General features: G+C 40.4%; 1 protein-coding gene across 4 annotated transcripts in view; it reads right to left on the bottom strand.

The window, feature by feature from the left end:
- Positions 1 to 280: 280 nt before the first annotated feature.
- Positions 281 to 19,242, bottom strand: part of pcdh17 (protocadherin 17) — a 62,540-nt gene continuing 43,578 nt past the window's right edge. For all 4 annotated transcript variants that reach the window (XM_022196278.2, XM_022196277.2, XM_022196276.2 and 1 more), the window contains exon 5: positions 281 to 5,215. In XM_022196278.2, coding sequence (XP_022051970.1) covers positions 4,518 to 5,215 — 698 coding nt within the window. In that variant the 3' untranslated portion in view covers positions 281 to 4,517. The remainder of the gene's footprint in view (positions 5,216 to 19,242) is intronic.

Raw genomic sequence — 19,242 nt, forward strand, 5'->3', positions numbered from 1 at the left:
GTGTATGCATGCTTTGGTAGGAGGCGCTTGCATATGTTCATTTAATACTAAAGAACACAAGTGAAAAGAATCTTGAATTCATTTTTCATCTTTTCCAAAGTAAGCCGACTGGAGTAGTAAACAATACAAACCTATTTAACAACATGAAATTGGCCGTGTAGTTGCCGGAGCGAAGAAAAAGTATTGGGTGCACAAGGTTATCTCTCGGGAAAAGAGAAATAAAAATCAAAGCCATGAGTAACCATTCCTCAACCAACTCATACAAGGACAAGAGCAAGCGTTATTAGTAATTGCTTTTTTATTTGATCTTTTCATATTTTTTTTCAGATAGATCACAATGAACACAGCCTTTAGACAATAGCAGTTGAAATAATCCATACAAATGAATGTCTCTGGTCTTTTTCACCAGCTGCCCATTGTAGCGTGGAGCCCTATGCTATCAGTGTGGGCCTGGGGGTGAGGGGACAACACTGACAAACATCGGGTGCTTGTTTTAACTAACCAAAAAAGGCATGTTGTCTCTACGTGTGTGTGAAGCAGTTGCTGTCTTGAGTCCGTGTGCACCTGCATCAGTGTGAGTCAGAGACCAGAGGTGGTTAGCCACATTCAACAAGGCCCTGTCCTAATCACTTGGTAAAACCAACAGTCTCAAGTGGACAAAAATAACCCACTCTAGATTTGAGTAATGCACTGCCAACAGTGTATGATGCCAACAGTGTGTAATTAGACAATAATGAGAGGCCTTAAATTATCCTCAATCTCCAACTATGTGTTGACCCCAACAGCAGCCTCTGCTCTATTAAACAGCAAATAGCTTGGGAGAGGGGTGATGGCTTTAAAGAATACCTCCTTTCCACCGGACCCAGCTCATTTCCTTACCCTCACTTTGTGAGTGTGCAGACAGTAACTGGGCCCGAGGAACACCATTAGAGAGGACAGCACTTTAAACGTGCCTCAATTGCAACAGTGACTGCGGCAGCCCGGCTCTGAGTTAAAAAACAAACAAAAAATTCTGGAATGACCTCTGCACTCTGTTTTAATTAATGCCAAAATGAAACCACAGCAATGGAGGTTAAATGCGAAATGCTGGAATTTAATCTATAGAACGGAGGTAACAGAAATTAGAGAAGAAAGGAATTGTTTTTGTCAAACAATGAGGGCATGAAAGCGAAGAGGCACGCACGCACGCACGCACGCACGCACGCACGCACGCACGCACGCACGCACGCACGCACGCACGCACGCACGCACGCACGCACACACACACACACACACACACACACACACACACACACACACACACACACACACAGTGTAGAGAAAGCTTATTCTAGCATGAAGACTGAGCGTAATGAGATAAAAAGAAAATAAACCACAAAGACAAGTGTGGAAGTGTCACATTTGTCTGGGCAGTGTTTTGCCCTCTCTTTCAGCCTTTACCTTTTCACAGCTATGCATCTAAATGAAAGGCAGGGTGTTGCTCAAGTGCTCCTGTGTTTTTGTGTACATGTGTGTGACGACATTATTTGTTAAGATCACAGTTGTAGTGAGCACTTTGAACAGCACATTTTGACTGTTTGTATGACGTGGATGCCAGGTTTGCTTGATTTATCCAGATATTTGAGAAATATAACAACGACGAAAAAAATCTCATTTAAAAAAGAACCAGAAATATTTTCTTTCCTCCTCCTCCGTCATATCCTCCAAGCCTTCTCTAAAAACAGCCTCTGCCATCTCCTAGGAAAAGAGCAAGGGTAAACCGAAACCAAATACTTTACAGATGAAAGAGAGGAGAAAAGGCAACAGTTAGTTTGCTCCTCTGAGGTGAGAAAGTGAACAGCTGAAGAGGAGGAATGTAAGCTTATGAATGGTAAAAATACAAAAAAAAAAGATGGCAAGAAGGCAAAGGATACAGCAGAATGGCAGATTGACAAGAGAATGTCCAAACATGCAAATCAATTAAGAAAAAGGAAGCAAGAAGAGAAACACCAAAACACTCAGATGAGATATGTCTACAGGACAGAATGTGTTACATCTGCTGTTGAGATCCCAATTCAGCTCAGACACTCGTTCTGCAGTGAACACACACCAGGAGCCATATGGATGTAAGTCACTGTTCCCTCTCATGGCTATATCTGACATACATTTGGTGATTGTGGTCACATTTTCCAAAACATATCTAGTCTAGTAGCCTACTGTTCTGCGTATTTTACTGTCAGATAATATTAGAAAAAGCACCTCCCACTATTATTTCAGAGAGTGGCCGAAATGTGCCAAAATTTTCAAAAATAAATGTCTGTATATTTTTTTTTTAAGAAAGCCTGAATGAGAAGACACCTGGTTGTATAAACCATGTACCTAAACAGCTAAAGACATCAAATCTAAAGGAACTTCAGATAGAATTTCAGATGTCAAGTTTCTCTGCAAAGTATGAGAATTCTAACATGTATTGGAGTACATACATAAACAACACAGACTGCTGAAAAAGAACCTCTTTTGGTCCTTTATAGAAAATGCACATTCTGGTGGACCAGGGCTTTATAAGCAGTCACAAGCTCCACAGATACAACAAGCTCTCTGCAGAGACAGTAAGGCAGTTTTATGATCACCAAGGAAACCACTCCACTTTCCATATGGCAGGTTTCTTTTTTTGGAAAGAAAGTAAAAACATAATGAACACAAACTACGCATACTAGTTATTGTTAAAGAAAATAGCTGCCCTGTAAAAATCTGCTCAGTAAAAATATTCAGACTGTTATCTTGTGGTTGTTGCTTTTTGTAGTTGGTTTGAATTGTATTCTAGATCAGCTGGCTCATTAAGCTTTCAACAGTTATTGTATTTGATCCAGCTGGATCTCAGGGTAAAAAGAGGCGACATCTCAAAAGCACTGAAGCCAGCCTGCAAAGATGCAGAATAGAGATGAAAAAAAAAACACCAACAAAAAAACCCAAACTAAAGCAAACTCACAGAGTTCGACAGCTACTAAGGCAACTTTTGCCAAATACAATATAAGCCCATGTATATTGCAACACAACTATATATTAATTTAATAAAATACACAATATAGCTTTTGTACACATAACAATTTGGCTCAAATGCACAGAAATTGCAGTAAAATCAATAAAAAATATGTCAATTTTTTGATGTAAAACACATCTAAATTGGATACATTTACACATATAATGATATTATGTATAGTGATAATGTGAAGGGACATTTTCTTGTTTCTTTATATTTTTCGGATATTCATCTTCGAAACAATGGCAGTGTCCTTCGCAGTTCTTTGAGTTAATACCCCGCTCTTGACCTTAACTCCAGGACACTTTTTGTTGAGATTCCTCATGTCTTTTTTCTTACAAAATGTATAAATATTTTGTTAATATTTGGACACTATACATGGATTCATACATACAGTCATCTATATAATCATATAGATATCATCTTTTCACAGTTGAGGAAAAATGTCCCTTTTTATACAACTCGTGATTGCCTTAAGGCAAAGTCACACACATGATAATTCACTGTACACAAGGGACTGAAAGCTGATGATGTACATGTATAAGACAAATCCACAGATGGACAGTTGTGTTTAAGCATTCTTGTGTATATGTGTGTTTGTGTGTGTTTGTGTGTGCGTCAGTGCATGTGAGTGTGTCAGCAATATGTATGTGCAAAGTGTAGTGCACATGTGTAAAATTGATGCGTGCAACTACACTCGTCAGCAACATGAACATTTAAATAGAGGTGTGAGACAGACACAGCTTACACATGTAGCTACAAATGACAGGTGAAACATGGTTACACTGTTAATAATTCTCCTTCAGCTGAGCTTTTCAGTCGCTCCAACCCCAAGTCCACAACAAAGCCCATGTGAACACACCTCTGATTAACCAGTCTCTTCAGACACTGGATCCATCACATGTTAAACACCTATATTAAATTCAAAAAAGATAAGGTTGTTTTGTGTATTCTGGTCCTCCACTGTCCCGAACAGATTTGAATTTATTTCTGTTTCTGCGTCGATTGTCATGTCTGACCATAAATAGTCCATTGTCGTTCAGTTTCTATGTCCATCACACATAACAGAAATTCCCCTACACATACTTGGATATGTAGGATTTCACAATAGACCATGAACAACACACTTATGAGCTGGTGGGCACTTAGATAATAGCTTGCGAGGTGCCAGAGGCTTGAACCTCTGCAATTTGTTTAAGAAGCCAAAACAAAAAAAGAGTTTACAAATTCAGAAGAATTCAGAAGCTTGTTACCGAGTTCTTTTTTGTTGGTCGGGAGCTTAGCATCAAAACTGGTGCCAAACGACTGGCATAATAAAGTTTGTCTGTCCAGAGTTGGTACTTTTCTACAACAAATGCAGTGAAAAGGGCTCCTGTCATAAGAGCCATTCAAACTTTTCATTTTGTTTTGGTGACAGTTTTGGCGTGAGAGTCTTTTGGAATAGCATCCTACTCCTCTCTCTCTACCTTCCCACTTCTTTTTGTCGCAGTCCTTTGTGTCACTTCCTGAGTGTGCCGGTGGCCTCACTTCCTCTGCAGTCCTGCAATAGTTTGTCGATGTCTCTCACCACCTGGTCAGCGTCCATTCCGTCGCGATTCCCGTCCGGCTCCACCTGCTCCAGGACACACTCCATTTCACCTGCTGCCTCTTGGCTGATCCTGGAGCGGGCCTCTGCGAGCACCTTAGCCACGGGGTCTGAGGGAGGCAAGGATGGGTAGACCCCCTGGTCTCTGGTTTGTTTGGTTGGTGAAAGGTACTGACCATCAGGAGGCCCGTAGTGGCCGGAGCAGGTGGCTGGAGGAGGTTTGCCTTCAGCTCCATCAGCTGGGCTTTTGACTGACGAGCAGGGCGACATAGTGGAGCAGCCCTTTGTAGGACTGCTCGAGGCCGAGGGCACCTCTTGGAGCAGTGGGCTAAGGGCGCGTTTTGCCTTCAAGTAGGGCTTGACGTTGGCAACCAGAATGGTGTGGTCACGCCTCTCTTTGCCAAAAGTACAGAACGTTTTCTTTCCATTTGGGTTGACAGTCTCGTAGGTCTCTGTCTCGGGCACAGTCTCCATTCCCGCTGGCACAAACATATTGTTGCGGTAGTCGATGCCCTCTGCCTGGTTTCCTCCGGCAGGGAACTGGGGCATCCAGCAGCGGTCAGAATGACCCAGTACTCTGCACTCCTCTGTACAATTCACACAATCCTCATCTGCAGAGACAGAAATAAAGGGAGGGGATGGATGGAGAAGAAAGTGATATTCACATCAGTAGTGTGCAAAGAACAGAGTAAAACCACACAGTGAGAGGGTAATAGAATCATAGCGCTATTATGACACTGAACTGAACAGTACAAGGAGTTGGAGCCTTAAGTTAGGGAAGGAGAGCCAAGCCTAATGAAATGATGTAAAAAAAAAAAAAAAAAAAAAAAAAAGGAAGAGGCTGTTAGAAATGTCCTATTCCAAGCACACAGATAAATGCATGCACATGTGCACACAAACCCACACGCACATGCCCACAGCTTTCCAAGGGGACTGGGGGACACCTGCTAGCATTTTCCAAAGCTCTGATCAAGGGGATGGCAGAGCATACAGAAAGGATGGGGAGGGAGCGAGAGAAAAACAACAACAGTTGAGGTTTGGCAAAGGCATAGTGCCGTTATCATAAATTCATGTCAGTGGGCTTTGAAGCCCTCCCTAGACAGAGAGGCTGTGCCAAATGGCTTGTGCTTCTTCCCTGTGTGTTTGTGCCTGTTTATTTGCGTGCTCCTTGCTGTTGCTGTGTGTGTGCACGTGTGTATAAGTGTGAGTGTATGTTCGCCTCTTTCATCTCTATTCAGAAGGATGCACACTCTGGATGATTATGGGAGTGTTCATGCCTGTGTCAAATGGATCCAGAACTTGGTTAAAAAAATAATAAAATAAAAAGAGAAGCACTTTTTTTTCTCCTTTTGGGCGTGAAGTGAAAAATAGTAGGGGGAAAAAAACTGAGCATCTGTTGTCCCACAAATGGAATTTTTCCATTGGCAGGGTGGGATGAAATCGAGAGAAGGCACACAGAGAGACAGAATACGGTACTAACAGTGGTGACGATACCGACTGAAAATAGTTCAACTTGTCTCTTGTTTGTCATCCTCTTCCACACATCTTACAGCGAAATTAACTATAAATAATCAGCTACAACAAACTAATTGAAACGATATTGAACCTATATTGTTTATCACGGCTGGCACTGCTACTACATTTCACTATTCCATTAGTTAAATGTGTCTAAAACTGGCATGATACAGGTTAAATAAGGACAAGAGCGCTATAACCCACAGGAGGATTTAACAAAGCACTCCAGTAAAATCCACAGGTTGCTTGTTTCTTCTAAACAGCAGCCTGGTCTCATTTGCATATTGGTTTTGAGATACGTGATGCATCTGCCTGTGAAAGCAAATGCGCCAAACACCACTCTTCGAATTTCTTATAGCGATGCAGCTTTCTTTGTACAGAAAAATCAGGCAGTTCTAGTCACAGGAGTTTGTGTGTCTGTGTAATTTATCTTCCCCAAACAACCCTGTCGTGGGTTGAACTCTGAAACTAAAATCAGTTGGTGGGATTTTGAGGATTTTTTTCCCTTTAACATGGGGATTGGAACAGTTTTCGTGGGTTTTGTTTTGATAAGGTAACACTTATAGGGGTTCAAAGCTCCTCGGAGCCGTACAGCATCTTCACTATAATTCTTAACTAAATGTAAGAAGACAGCAACATTACAGCTCGGAGTTGGAAAGCTAACCCCATCAATTCCATTATGCAACACATGAAGCTCTACAGCCTGGTGAAAGTGCTGCTTTAAAGACCACAAACTTGGGACTAATACAATCTTCCGTTGATGCGAATGAGCGGGCAGAGTGGATGTGCTTGAGTGCACTTGGCTAGGCTGTCTTTGCTGTGTTGCGGGTCAGCAGCCTAGATTCCTGAGAGACTGCCCTCCTAAGCTGTAGAGATGAGCTTAACACTTCACAAATGTTTGAAGAAGCCAAACAACGCTGACAAGGAGAGCCTGACATTTCCCATGTCAGGGCAGTCATCTGAAGAGGAAATAAGGTGAGCTACAAAAGCCGGGGCCTGGCCAGTCTGAGACGGACTACATTTAAATGGTGTGGGGCTCAGTAAATGCATCTGCACACACTGAGAGGCATATGAGCGTGTGTGTGTCAGGGTTTGTGAATTTGAGTAAGAAAATATAAACAACATGTCAAACAGCTAAGATCGATGATTCAGTAGAAAGCTTGTACATTAAAAAAAAAGAAGGAAACTACAAACCTGAATACACTTTCCGACTAAAGCGCACTATTACTGTAATCCATCACCGAGGTGCAGAATATAGAACCTACATGTAACCACACTTACCGGCTGACAACCTCTGTCTTTCAGAAACCCGGCATGCATGAATTCCAGACACAAACAATTAACTTGGCCTCTACAATGTCTTTATACTCTCGGAGGTGATTGTCCATATTCGCCTTGTGCATATTAAAGCATAAATAATCCATGCAGACATATTTTCCTCTATTTAGTCGGAGAAAACCTCTGATAGATTATTCATGTCTCAGCTGCACATTCAACCTTGAGGCGTTCTCTTCATATCTATGGCTAACAATATGACATATGAGAGCAGGGGTGACATTCATCTCTCTCTCTCTCTCTCTTCCTCTTTCTCCTCCCCCTCTGTTCTTCACCATGGCTCCACCAGCTCTCTTGGATGTGCAATAGATGCTTCCACCAAGGACACATTTGCCTGTGATGATTTGGCTACCAGGGCGTGCTCAGTCCTCTCTCTCTCTCGCGGCCGCATGTGGTCTGAGATAAATTACATCGATAGATACACTGAAACATGCAATTGTTTGTCACAATTTGATTCACCTGTCAGCCAATGATCTGATACAGTAAAATGATGAAACGCACTGGTAATTTTCATAATTTACATTTTTAATATATAGAATCATATTAGCACACAGCATAACTATATTAGCTTCATTATTTCTCCATCATTTTGAAACCTGCGCATCCTGTCCTATCACTTTTGCTTTAAAGGAGATTTTCTAACGCTGATGCATGCTTTAATGTATTCAGCCAAAATTCTAAGCATCTGTTGTGAAATCAAAAGGGAACTTTAATTCAAATTTAATGCATTTATCAAGTGTGAAACCTGCAGCACTGACATTATATAGCTAAAGAAAATGTGTCCTTAAACTTCGTCTTGCATTCAAGTCTTGAAAAGGACAGTTTTATAACCACGGTGCCCGTGAACCAAATGGGATCAAATGAAAAGGACAGGAAATGATGGAATGATATGTAGTAAAGATTTTAGACTGGACAGTATATGTCACGACCGAAATGACACCAGAAGGAAGAGAAAAGGCAAGCTTCTGCGTCCCCTTCTAAGAAAAGTGTCAATAAAACTCTGATCAAACTGTCCAATCAGGAGTCAAGCACAGCTGATGTTTGTATCTTTGCGGCCCTATTGTAGACACTTGACCTGAATCCTTGATTGAAATCGGATATTTATTACACCTCTACTGCCAACAAAAAGGTTTAATTAACTCCACAGACTCTTTTGTACTTCTGGATGCTTTCTTAACAGCAAGCAGTCAGAGCTATCTTACTACCTCTGGCAGGGTTAATTGCCTTGCCTTAGGGCAAAATTTCAAGACTTGGGTAACAATGACTTAGATAGGACAGCTCTGTAGCTGCCACTTATCTTTAATGCTAGAAGTACAGAATTGAAACAGATATAAAAGTAGCAAAGCTACTCGAAGAAATCTTTGAGAAACACGAACAGGACACGTGGTGTCAAAGAAACTTTTACAAATTCAGAAAGCTCCTGAATGCTGCAACACCAGCAAATACAAGGAAAATAAGTCAGTGATTGTGGTTCACTGCGGTATTTGTCAGCATTAGATATTTGCTAACAACACCAGGGGTGAGAGAGGCCGGTGGAGGTGAAAAGATAGATGAATGAAGGATTTATTAATTACTTTCTGAACCAATGACGTGCAAAAGCAAGAAAAAAAAAATTTAAGTCCCTACATGTTTCTTTCTAAACAGACTTTTCAGACACTGATTTTGCAGAATAAATTAAAAATAAAATATGAATAAAATCAGAATAAATAATTTCAGGGACGAACTCCACTTAAAAGCATTGCACAGCATCTGAAACATAATGACTACCCAAAGTCTTAACAGAAAATGGCAAAGGAGAAAGAATCATTATATGCACACATCTGTACAAGTACATGCTATATGTTAATTCATTTTTCACCAAAAGGAGACAATGATTTAAAATTTGTCTCTGAACACTGGACACAATAAGGGTCTTTATATTATTTTTAGTTTTTTCTTCTTGTTAGGATAATGATGTACAATGTCGTCCTCTCTGCTTTCAGCTAGTTGAATGGCTCAATCTCAAGGATCTTGAGCAGTGAGCTTTTGTTGTGTAGCCATGGTGGATTTACAAGAACAGGAAACTATTATTGGTATCTCATTTTTCAACCGACCATTTTGTAATACTCCTTGACGAGCACCACACAAGTGCAGATGCAACACAAAGTGCACAAAAAGAATTGAGGGTGGAGGTGCATACATACACACCCATGCACACAATAACCACCATCACAACTCCACTGGATATGATTCACAAGCAAGGGTGCAATGTAAAATGTCAAGACAGAATGAAGCTGATATTGAACACACACACAAACACAAGGGAAAAAAACAAACTCCAATAACCCCATGAGGTCAGAAATAAACACTGGAAAAGAAGAAATGTTTGAAAAGTCAAACCCAGTACACAGCTAAATTGTATACAATGCAACACAATCAGACACTACAATCTTTAAATAATTTCTGCATTACAGCAACGGTGAAGGTGCTTCATCTACTGAGCCAAACGCCTCTCATCTCTTCCAGATGATATTTTTAAAAATGCCACTTTTGTTATCCCCACTACAAGTCTTTGCTAAATTAACACTTCATTAACGAAGGCCAGGCCTCGTGACATTGCACGCAAGTGAGCGTGACGGCAGAGCACCAACTAAACACAACTGGTCACATTTCTTGGAATTATAAGTTGTTTTTCAGTTTGTTTGCCTTCTCCCTGATTGAATTTTTCTAACTTTCAGGGAGGAAGCTTTCACTGTGGCGCGTGAAGGATGTGCACCTAAACCTGTGAGTGTAAAAGTGTGCTTGTGTATCAGTGTGTGTCATAACGCGCGGTGTGATTTCCCTAAACAGCCTTTTCTCCCTCCAGACGCCTGCCCCCCTGGCCCTACATGCCCATCCCTTCTCGCTTTATTACTCGGCCCTGTGATTAATGTCCCCCTGTCACACACTGTGGTTCCCAGGGAGGTAGGGAGGGAGGGATGAACCAAGAGAGTTGTACTCACGGACTATTGCTAGCAAAGGAGCGGCAGCAGCAAACTGAACACTGGACAAACCCATCATGTAGTTGACTGTTCCCCAAGTTCAAAAACAAGTTGAGAGCAGCAAATACATAACACTCGTGCTTGATCATTTTACCGTCACGCGCACCTGAGTGGTCATTAGACAGCTCGATGAGCTACTAAAATAGCCTTCGAGGCTGGAGAATGATCTGAGATAATGCGTGTTTGCATTTGTGAGTTGAGGTTGTGTTGTGGTGAATCTCCCCCAACCCACCCAAGGTGGACAGGAGGAATGGCAGCTGACGAAATGCGCAGAGCATCTGTGACAGACCATAACTGCACCTGTTCACCTGAGGGAGCTCACAGTGTGTGTTTATGTGTGCATGTGTGCGTGTTATTTTGTTTTTAATCTCCTCGCCTACTGCTATCAAGCCCAGCTGATCCATGGAACCCCCTCCCCACATTCTCAGCCAATCAGGGTGACTAAATATTTGAACTGCACAGATGAGAGACTCTTCACTCTGACTGAGCCTAATGTTTAGTAAATATCTTATGGCTTCTCAGGTTGCCAATGTACCGAACAACAGCAGTTGTAGAGAGATTTTCAAACTTTTTTTTTTTGCTTTCGAAGAAATCGGTTGACATGCTTCCCTGAACTGCTCATTTGTCCTGGGGTTTCATAAGAAAGATGAATTTTTGTTGAGGTAGATGTTAGAGCTGACATGTTTAAGGATTTGTGGAACCTATGTGAAGTTCTATTTTTTGAAAATAATCCTTTTATTATGAACTCCCTTATTCATTTAACCTGATGTGAGCTGGTTTTATGTCGACACAGAAAAATCTGAATGTTATATTTTGCATTATTTCAAATAAAAAGTTTCTCCTCGTAATAGTGAAAATAAGAACTGCCCTCAAGTGAATTACTGCATGTGATATTGCTTGGATTCTCTAACGGAGCTGGTAAAGTTGACTGTTTTTTACAGTTGGCCAGTCTGTTTTGCCAACATTATTTCAAGTGGTTGCACCACAATACTATTTCCACGAAACTGCTGTTTTGGTGTAGTCATCACCGTTTGCTGTGGGATCTACAGTTTTTGCTGGTCTAGCGCTCTGCTTGAAATCCATAAACAGTAAATTATGCCTGTGATGCAATTTAAAATGGTAATTCAGGGTAAACGGAAGTTAAAAATGCACTTTTTCCTTGTTTGGCTGAAACTCTCATTCATAATATTATTGTTAATTTTTGCATCAGAGCCTGCAACCAATATAATGCAAAGTATAGCTGAATTGTTGGTTAGCATATAATTTTTACTTCAAAATTGTGCTGGAAGTATAGCTGTGGGAGTGGGTGTGGATTGTTTAGTGCAGTGGGTGGCTTAGCACAATGAGACGGATACTTCTCTTCACTGTAATAGATTTTATCTCAGTGGGAGGCAGAGAATACCGATGCATAGCGGGAAATGCTTGGCAGTGGCGGTGGGGAGCACCGGTGGCTGGCAATACAGAGTTGGAATCAAGGACACATATCTTCGGATCAAACACGTCCTCTCTTCAGGCGCTCCCTCGCGAACTGCAGGCCCCTCCGTCAGCTAATGCCTGGCTAAGTTGTTCAAAGAACACCCCGAGGAGAGAGTATTTATGCATAGGAGAGAGAGGGATAGAAACCTGAGAGGGGGAGGAAGAGGAGCCTAAGCTCATATTCAAACAAAAACAAACACACAAAGCCTAATCAATGATGAGCAAGCAGAGCTGTGTGCTGTAGGAGGTAAGGAGGGTCTGTGGGTTGCAGAGACGAGGGGCATCTGGGTAGCCAAACTGATGTTCTCAAACAGCACTTTGCCTTTAACACAAATCAGCAATGAGGGCCCTAAAAATCTTTAGCAATACAAATTTGCGTGCAAATGACTTACCTGGCTGTTTAACAACAGCTGTATGTGAGTGTGTATGTGTTTGCCTGTCCATACCAAAGTGGAATGTGCACTTCCAGTGTCATTGTGTCTGCAACTTGAAGGCATATTGATATTGATTTTTTTTTTTTTGTAAGGAACCTCATTTAAAACTTACCTCATCCATAAATGAACAACTTTTCCTTACGTTCACTGTGTTTTTACTCCATGCTTTATACTTGCCATTCACACATGGCCATGAGCTGCCTGCTATAATCTCAATTATGAAAGTTTTCTACCAGCTTTAATTGCTAGTAAAGGTCAGCCTTGAGACAACGGTGCAAAAAAAAGCAAGGGAAAAAAAGAAAAGATCTCAACGTTTCCCTGTTATCCGCTGACAATCAGACCTCACACTAGGAAAAAAAAACAAAAAACAAGCTCAACAAACAGGTTCAACAGTAATGAACAACCATGGGAACCGATCCAAGGCCAAAAAGTGCTGAGAACAGTCAAACTTATGTTTATCTGTAACCAAATCTGTAACGTGTGACAACATTTCCCAGAAAGTTCCCACTGCTGTGTTTGGATGACCCTCCCAAGCGTTCTTCATAGAGGTTTTTGTTTTTATTGCTTTTTTTTCTTAACAGAGAGGAAGAAAACTAAATGCAGAATAAACAAAGGAAAAACATTCTTTTTTTTCACTGTGCATACAGCAGCTGTAAACCTTCACTGTTCATACCGGTGAGAGGAAGTCAATAAATATTGCAAGGACAGCGAAGGAATGTCCGAGCTTCAGCCAGTCAACAAACCTGAGCCTCTTTTCCAACCTGTGACTTTAGACCTTGTATAATTCACATTTCCTCTGGCTATGGATCGCCTTTCTTTTTTTTCACCCTTTAAGTGGTTTAATGGTGGAGCAATTGCAGGAGAGCAGCCACAGGCAAGCTATTAGATGTAGATGTCTGAGAGGAATGATCCTTATATCATCCCTGCTGTCATCGAGCTATTTATACCTGACAAACAATTAACATGAAAAAGCCATAACACTAAAAGCAAATAAATATTCTTAGTTTAGCAACATATCCGGTAATCTGTGTATACATGACACCTGTAGTCTTTGCAGCTACAACACTGGTTGTGCATCATATCTAGATATCATATCCATGGCATAAACAGGCTGGAATTATGTTGAGTGCACTGGCTGAGCCAACGTCTTTATTTCCCCTTTACAGAGTCAAGGTTGTGTAAAAACACCAGACTGTTTTTCAAAGTGCACACAGTGTGAACAGCTAGTGGAACCAAAGGAAGATATTCACTGAATTTAACAAAAGTGCAATGAATCAGAATCCCATACCGCATTTTTGAGATCACATTAATTTCAGTTAATTCTGTCAATAATTGCATTTACGTCTACAAATCATATATAAGGAAGCGAATGTAGGTTTTTTCCAGGTAATTACAAACAATTTATAAAACAAAATTATAGAAAGGGTTGATACTAGCATCTCAGTCTGGTAGTCTGTGGGACGTAAAACTAATCAGCACTGATTGTAGAAGTCAATGAAAACATCACAAGTTGACAACAAACAGCATTTGATTCAAAATGTAGGACAGGCCCATGGCTACTAACACAGAACACCCTCTATATTTTAAATACAATGAAAGTGTTTAAGACAATAGTGCAGGATGCCTCTGGCTAGTAAAAATATACATATGGGATCATTAATGCCAACTGTAGTCAGCATAATAAATAAGAGCTGTAAAAGAGGCCCATATTGCATTACTTATGTTGATTACATATGTGTTAATTGTTTGTATTGTCTGACTGAATAACAAATATGGACACAACACTATTGGAGAGCTTTTCCAGGTTGTAAAAGATATAGTTCGCTGCCTATTTACATAAATTAGCAAAAAAACAAAACAAAACTGTGATTTTATCATAAATTTAGGTTTCCTGTAAGAGTATACAATGAAGATGATTACACCCTTGTGCAATATCATCTAAATGTCATGACTGAAAATTGTATTACCTCTCAGTAACTGCATTATATCTAAATTGATGTTAGAGCCCAATCAAAAGGATTTTCTTACTGAAAATACAGAAATTCAGTGCACTTCTGACCACTGACATACGAGTTAGGACACAGTGATCACTGGAATCAAATTGACCAAACTCTTGATTTTCAGTGAGCCAAATTGCATGAACATGGTTATTAAAATTATCTGTGAACACCAGAACATGGCTGACTTATGGCCTACGTGCAGCATCTATCTGCATGTTTGCATCATGGCTCCACATGGAAGAAGAACTGAAAAATTTGACTGTGAAACTTGACAGTGATGGAGACAGATACAGGGAGATCAATGACTAAATAAAAATCTGTCAGAAACACACAGGAGGGATAGAATCTTAGCCTTAGTCCCACTAATCGAAAGCCAGTTGCTTTCCGAAAATGTTACCACGAACAGTACACTACTTGCACAACACTGAAAAACAGACAAGTGCCTTTAACTTGGCACAGGGTTAAATGAAAATCAGAGTTTCTGTGACAGATCAGCACAGCAGAAGCACAATGTCAGCCTCTATGGATGCCATCCAAGAAAAACACCCTTTATTGCTGTTAGGTGCAAGACTGCAAGAGTAAAGTTTATAAAAGACATGAAAAGAGGTCTGATGAATACTGGGAGCACATTCTTTGGTTAGATGATGCCAACGTAAACAACTGGTATGAACCTGGACAACAGTGAATGCATAGTCATGACAGTGAATCACAAAGGTTGGAGTGTGATAATATGGAGCTGCATTAGTGCAAACGTCGTTGGGGAGGTGACTTTGATAGATGGCACCATGAATGCCTGTGGATACATAAAAATAACGGCTGACAGGAAGACTATCAGTCTCCAGAATCTTGGCAGAAGATAAATATTCCTGCATGATAACGGTCCAAAGCACACTGCCAAAAATCACACGAGTGTTTTCTTCTAAAGAAGAAAAAAGCATCAACTATGACCTGGCCAAGCATGTCGTCTGATGGGAATCCAATAGAACACCTTGGGGGGATTTTAAAGAGAAAGGCAAAGCAACATAACCCCTCCATCAAAGAGCAGCTGCAAAAAATGCTGCTTCTAAAGACTGGCAGAAAATCTCTTCAGAAAATTGTGCTACACTGACATCTTCTATGCTAAAGAGGATAAAACATTTAATTTTACATAAGAGCAAATACTCCATTGTTCAAGCTAAAGTTACTGTAATGTGATACAAATTTGAATCATTTGACATTTAAATGATATTGCACAGAGATATATTCACATCTACTTAACACTGAGAGCATGTAGGCCGTAAATCAAAGTCTGAGAAGTTTCTTTCTGAAAAAGTTCTACAGAAACAGTAATTTGCCTCAAGCCTTGTGGAGAAGTTGCCATAGCTCTGTAAATTTAGTCTCTGTGTCTATTGCTTCTCTCTTTTCATTTGATCCCAGATTGACGTAATGATGTCCAGATCATGGCTCTGTGGGCCCATACCATCTGTTTCAGGACTTCTTGTTCTTCTCATAGCTGAAGATAGGTTTTAGAACTCTGGCTGTATGTTTGGGGTTGTCGTCACGTTGCAGATCAAAGCTGGGACCAATGTGATGCTTCTCTAATGTCGTTGCATAATATCAAAACATCTGAAGTGACTAAAACTTCTGCACAGTACGGGAAAGTTTGTTGTTTCTTTATAAATAAAACATGCTTGGGATATACTGTATACCACTAAATAAATAGACTTCAAGAACTACAGCTGACCAGCAAAAAAAAAGGGGAAAAATGAAATAAATAGGCAGGCTGTACTCATTAATACTAAAAAATGAATATACATACACTTATGTACACACTGTTCCGTAAGTCCAAATACTAAACCTTAAATGATTAAAACAGCTTGAAATAACAAGTCTGCACCACAGCCTTCTGGTAAAATGGGATTAGGTGGTGTTGTCTGAGGCAGACATGCTAGTAAAAAGGAACAATGGGAGACAGAAAGTCACAGGTCAATAGTATCTTGCTACCTTTACCTGGAGAGAGACATGGGAGGTGGCACAAAGGGTGGCAAGGAGACAAGAAGGGGACTTATTAGAAGATGAGGCGAGAAGCGTGGTGAATCAGTGGCTAATCCTCCGTTTCCTCTAAGCCTGTGTAATTAGGACATGGGGGATTGCACCGTGACAGGGGATGCTTCTGGACCGCCTTGCTTTTTTTCCTCCCTCTCTTTTGTTTGTTTCTTCCCCCTTTAGCCTGGGTTTATGGCAGTTTGTCATCTAAATATAGCATGCTTGTGTGTGCCTTGTCTTTATTGTGTGTGCATCGCAGCATGTTCACTCATAAGCAACACAAATAGACACAGCATGTCTGCACCGTGTTTTATTTCTACTCACTAGCACTTGCAGGCGTGAGGGGAGTGCACTCTCTCTTTTTTTCTGTTGCTGCTTTGGTCGCCACATGACACTCTTAGATTGTATTTGGGCATATTTGTAGGAATCAAATGGGCTGTTTCAGTCAAACAGCACTTCCTCCACCACACACCCACACCAAACAAACAAACACACCATGTTTGAAGGATGCCTATAGCTGTAGGCCCTTAGGAGAAAGAGAGCACTGAATGGACCAGGCATTAGACCAGAGACCAGAAAGGCTGATCAGCATCCTTCTGCCTGTTAATAGCTGTAATCTACTTCCTTCCCCCAGTAGACAGCAAAGAAAGTTGCCTTGGCCCATTTAGAGAGACAGCGAGCACGAGAAATAAAGTGAGAAAAAGAGCGAGAGAAAGAGCAAAAAAAAAACGGGAGGGGGCAGGGAATTAAAAAAAATTAAGCCGAGAGAATCTATGACTCACCAGCTCATTACAGAAATCCTGTTTCTATCCAAGGAGAAAACAGGTTTAAAACACCCTATTAAAGAAAGAATGAAGGGAAACCTTTTGTTGCTAATTCACAGAGGGTCGTCTTTTGAAGTGCTTCACTCTACCAGATTTTTACATTTTAACCATGCTACTTTAATGATGCTATTTCCAACACTGGAATTGAGGGATCTTTTCTTAAAATGACTGGATTTAGCGCCTCAGAGGAAGGTGTTGTGCTCTGTCCTGATAACTAGCCCAAGACAACAAGGAGAGTGGAAAACAAGGAGAATTGTGGAGGCTTCATTGAGACAACCCATACAATAACGAGATCCACCAGACATACAATGCTGTCACATTTGGCGAATTAAATCACTTTCTTTTATATTCTCCCTCTCTCTGTCTGCCGCTCTGTTTGTCGCTCTCTTTTGAACAAAGGGATTTGAACAACTCAGGGTGTCATCGCTTTGTGCGAGTAATCATTCCCATGTGTACTGCTTTAGCAGGATTAGGGAAAGTGCTTCTGATTTTCTGTCTCAACAGAACCATCACTGTAATACAACACATACACATACAGCATACAGTAGAAGAATATTGTCTTTGTTATTGCATTGAGCTTCTGTGGTATGAAATCGCCCACTTTCACCATTGACGTGAAGCGAGCCAAGCTCTGACATAAAAAGTTGCAATAGTAAAATTCATCAGAATCTTTCTGCCACTTACAATACCTTTGTCTTATAGTGGCAAAAACAAATCCAACTAAACAAAGACAAAGTGGGTAGAAGAGAAGCTTAACAATCGGGCGTAATGCAATCAAACAAGGGGGAACAACCTCGAGGAATTAGAAGAATCAATTGGTCATGGCTGGCTTATGGAGCTGAGGGGACTGAAAGATATCCCACACATAAAAATTAAATACTGAAATATCTGAAATGCATGTTTTTGTACAACAAACACAATCTCTATGCGGACATGTATCTGCACATCTTCAGCGGTTTGTAACCCAATGAATACTGTAGAAAACAAAAACAAGGACATTTACAGTTCTTAATCCTTGTTCACAAATTGCTGGATGATAAGAGTAAGCGGTTATTTGCTAGGTTATTTATTCAGATTTAATACTGCAGAAAGGAAAACCACCACCAGAACCTTTGGTATATCAGTGACCAACCTTGTAAAAAAGTACATTTCTGCCCAACTAAATTGCAGTGACAATTGTGTTTTGAAAGAAAAGTACTTAAAATTGGACTTACTTCCTGTTTGCAGCAAAACTTGTGGTTTGGACTTAAGTTGATCTTCTACAACATTACCTGTCTGTTAGAGATTTGATCAGGTTTAGGCACTAGAACTACTTGGTAAGGTTTAGAGAAATATGATGGTTTGGGAGGAAAAACACCTGGACTTTCTGTAGAAGGACAATCCCACCCCATCTAAAATATGACAGTAAAGCAATGCTAAAAATGGCAAACATATGTTGATTGGGAATGTATTTGCGATATATCATAAATAAACATTATGTGGGGAAATTACATGTCCTTCAAAACGATAGGAGGATGCAGTTTCGTTGTACTGAAAGGTTTTTTTTTGTGAACCAGGAGAAAGATGTCTTGTGTACTTCTCTTACATTAATTCAGCTAAACGAACAGCATCAACACCTGCGTAAAAAGATTTTAAGAATTTAAGCACGTACCTGTTATGACACTAGTCAGATGTTTTCAAACAGCCTAATCTGACAGACCAAGCCTGTTTACTAGTGTGTGCATAATATTTTCATTTTTCTTCCACTCTGACAACATGAGAGCATATCAAAACAGGAATTTTCACTCTGTGTATTATTTGTTATTACATTTTGAATCAGAAATATGCACTATTTAAATGTTTTTAAAAATGGAGTGTCAATGTGCCAATTAGTGTTTGGCTAAATTAAGAAGACACTGTCAACAATACAGATTATAAAGCAAAGTTCAGTTGACTTTAGTTTTTGTTTATTACTGCACATGACAGTGATACAGTCTCACGTATCAAACAAAATAGTATCATGACCTACC

Source organism: Acanthochromis polyacanthus, chromosome 2 (genome assembly GCF_021347895.1).
Source record: "Acanthochromis polyacanthus isolate Apoly-LR-REF ecotype Palm Island chromosome 2, KAUST_Apoly_ChrSc, whole genome shotgun sequence".
Taxonomy (NCBI): Eukaryota; Metazoa; Chordata; class Actinopteri; family Pomacentridae; genus Acanthochromis; species Acanthochromis polyacanthus.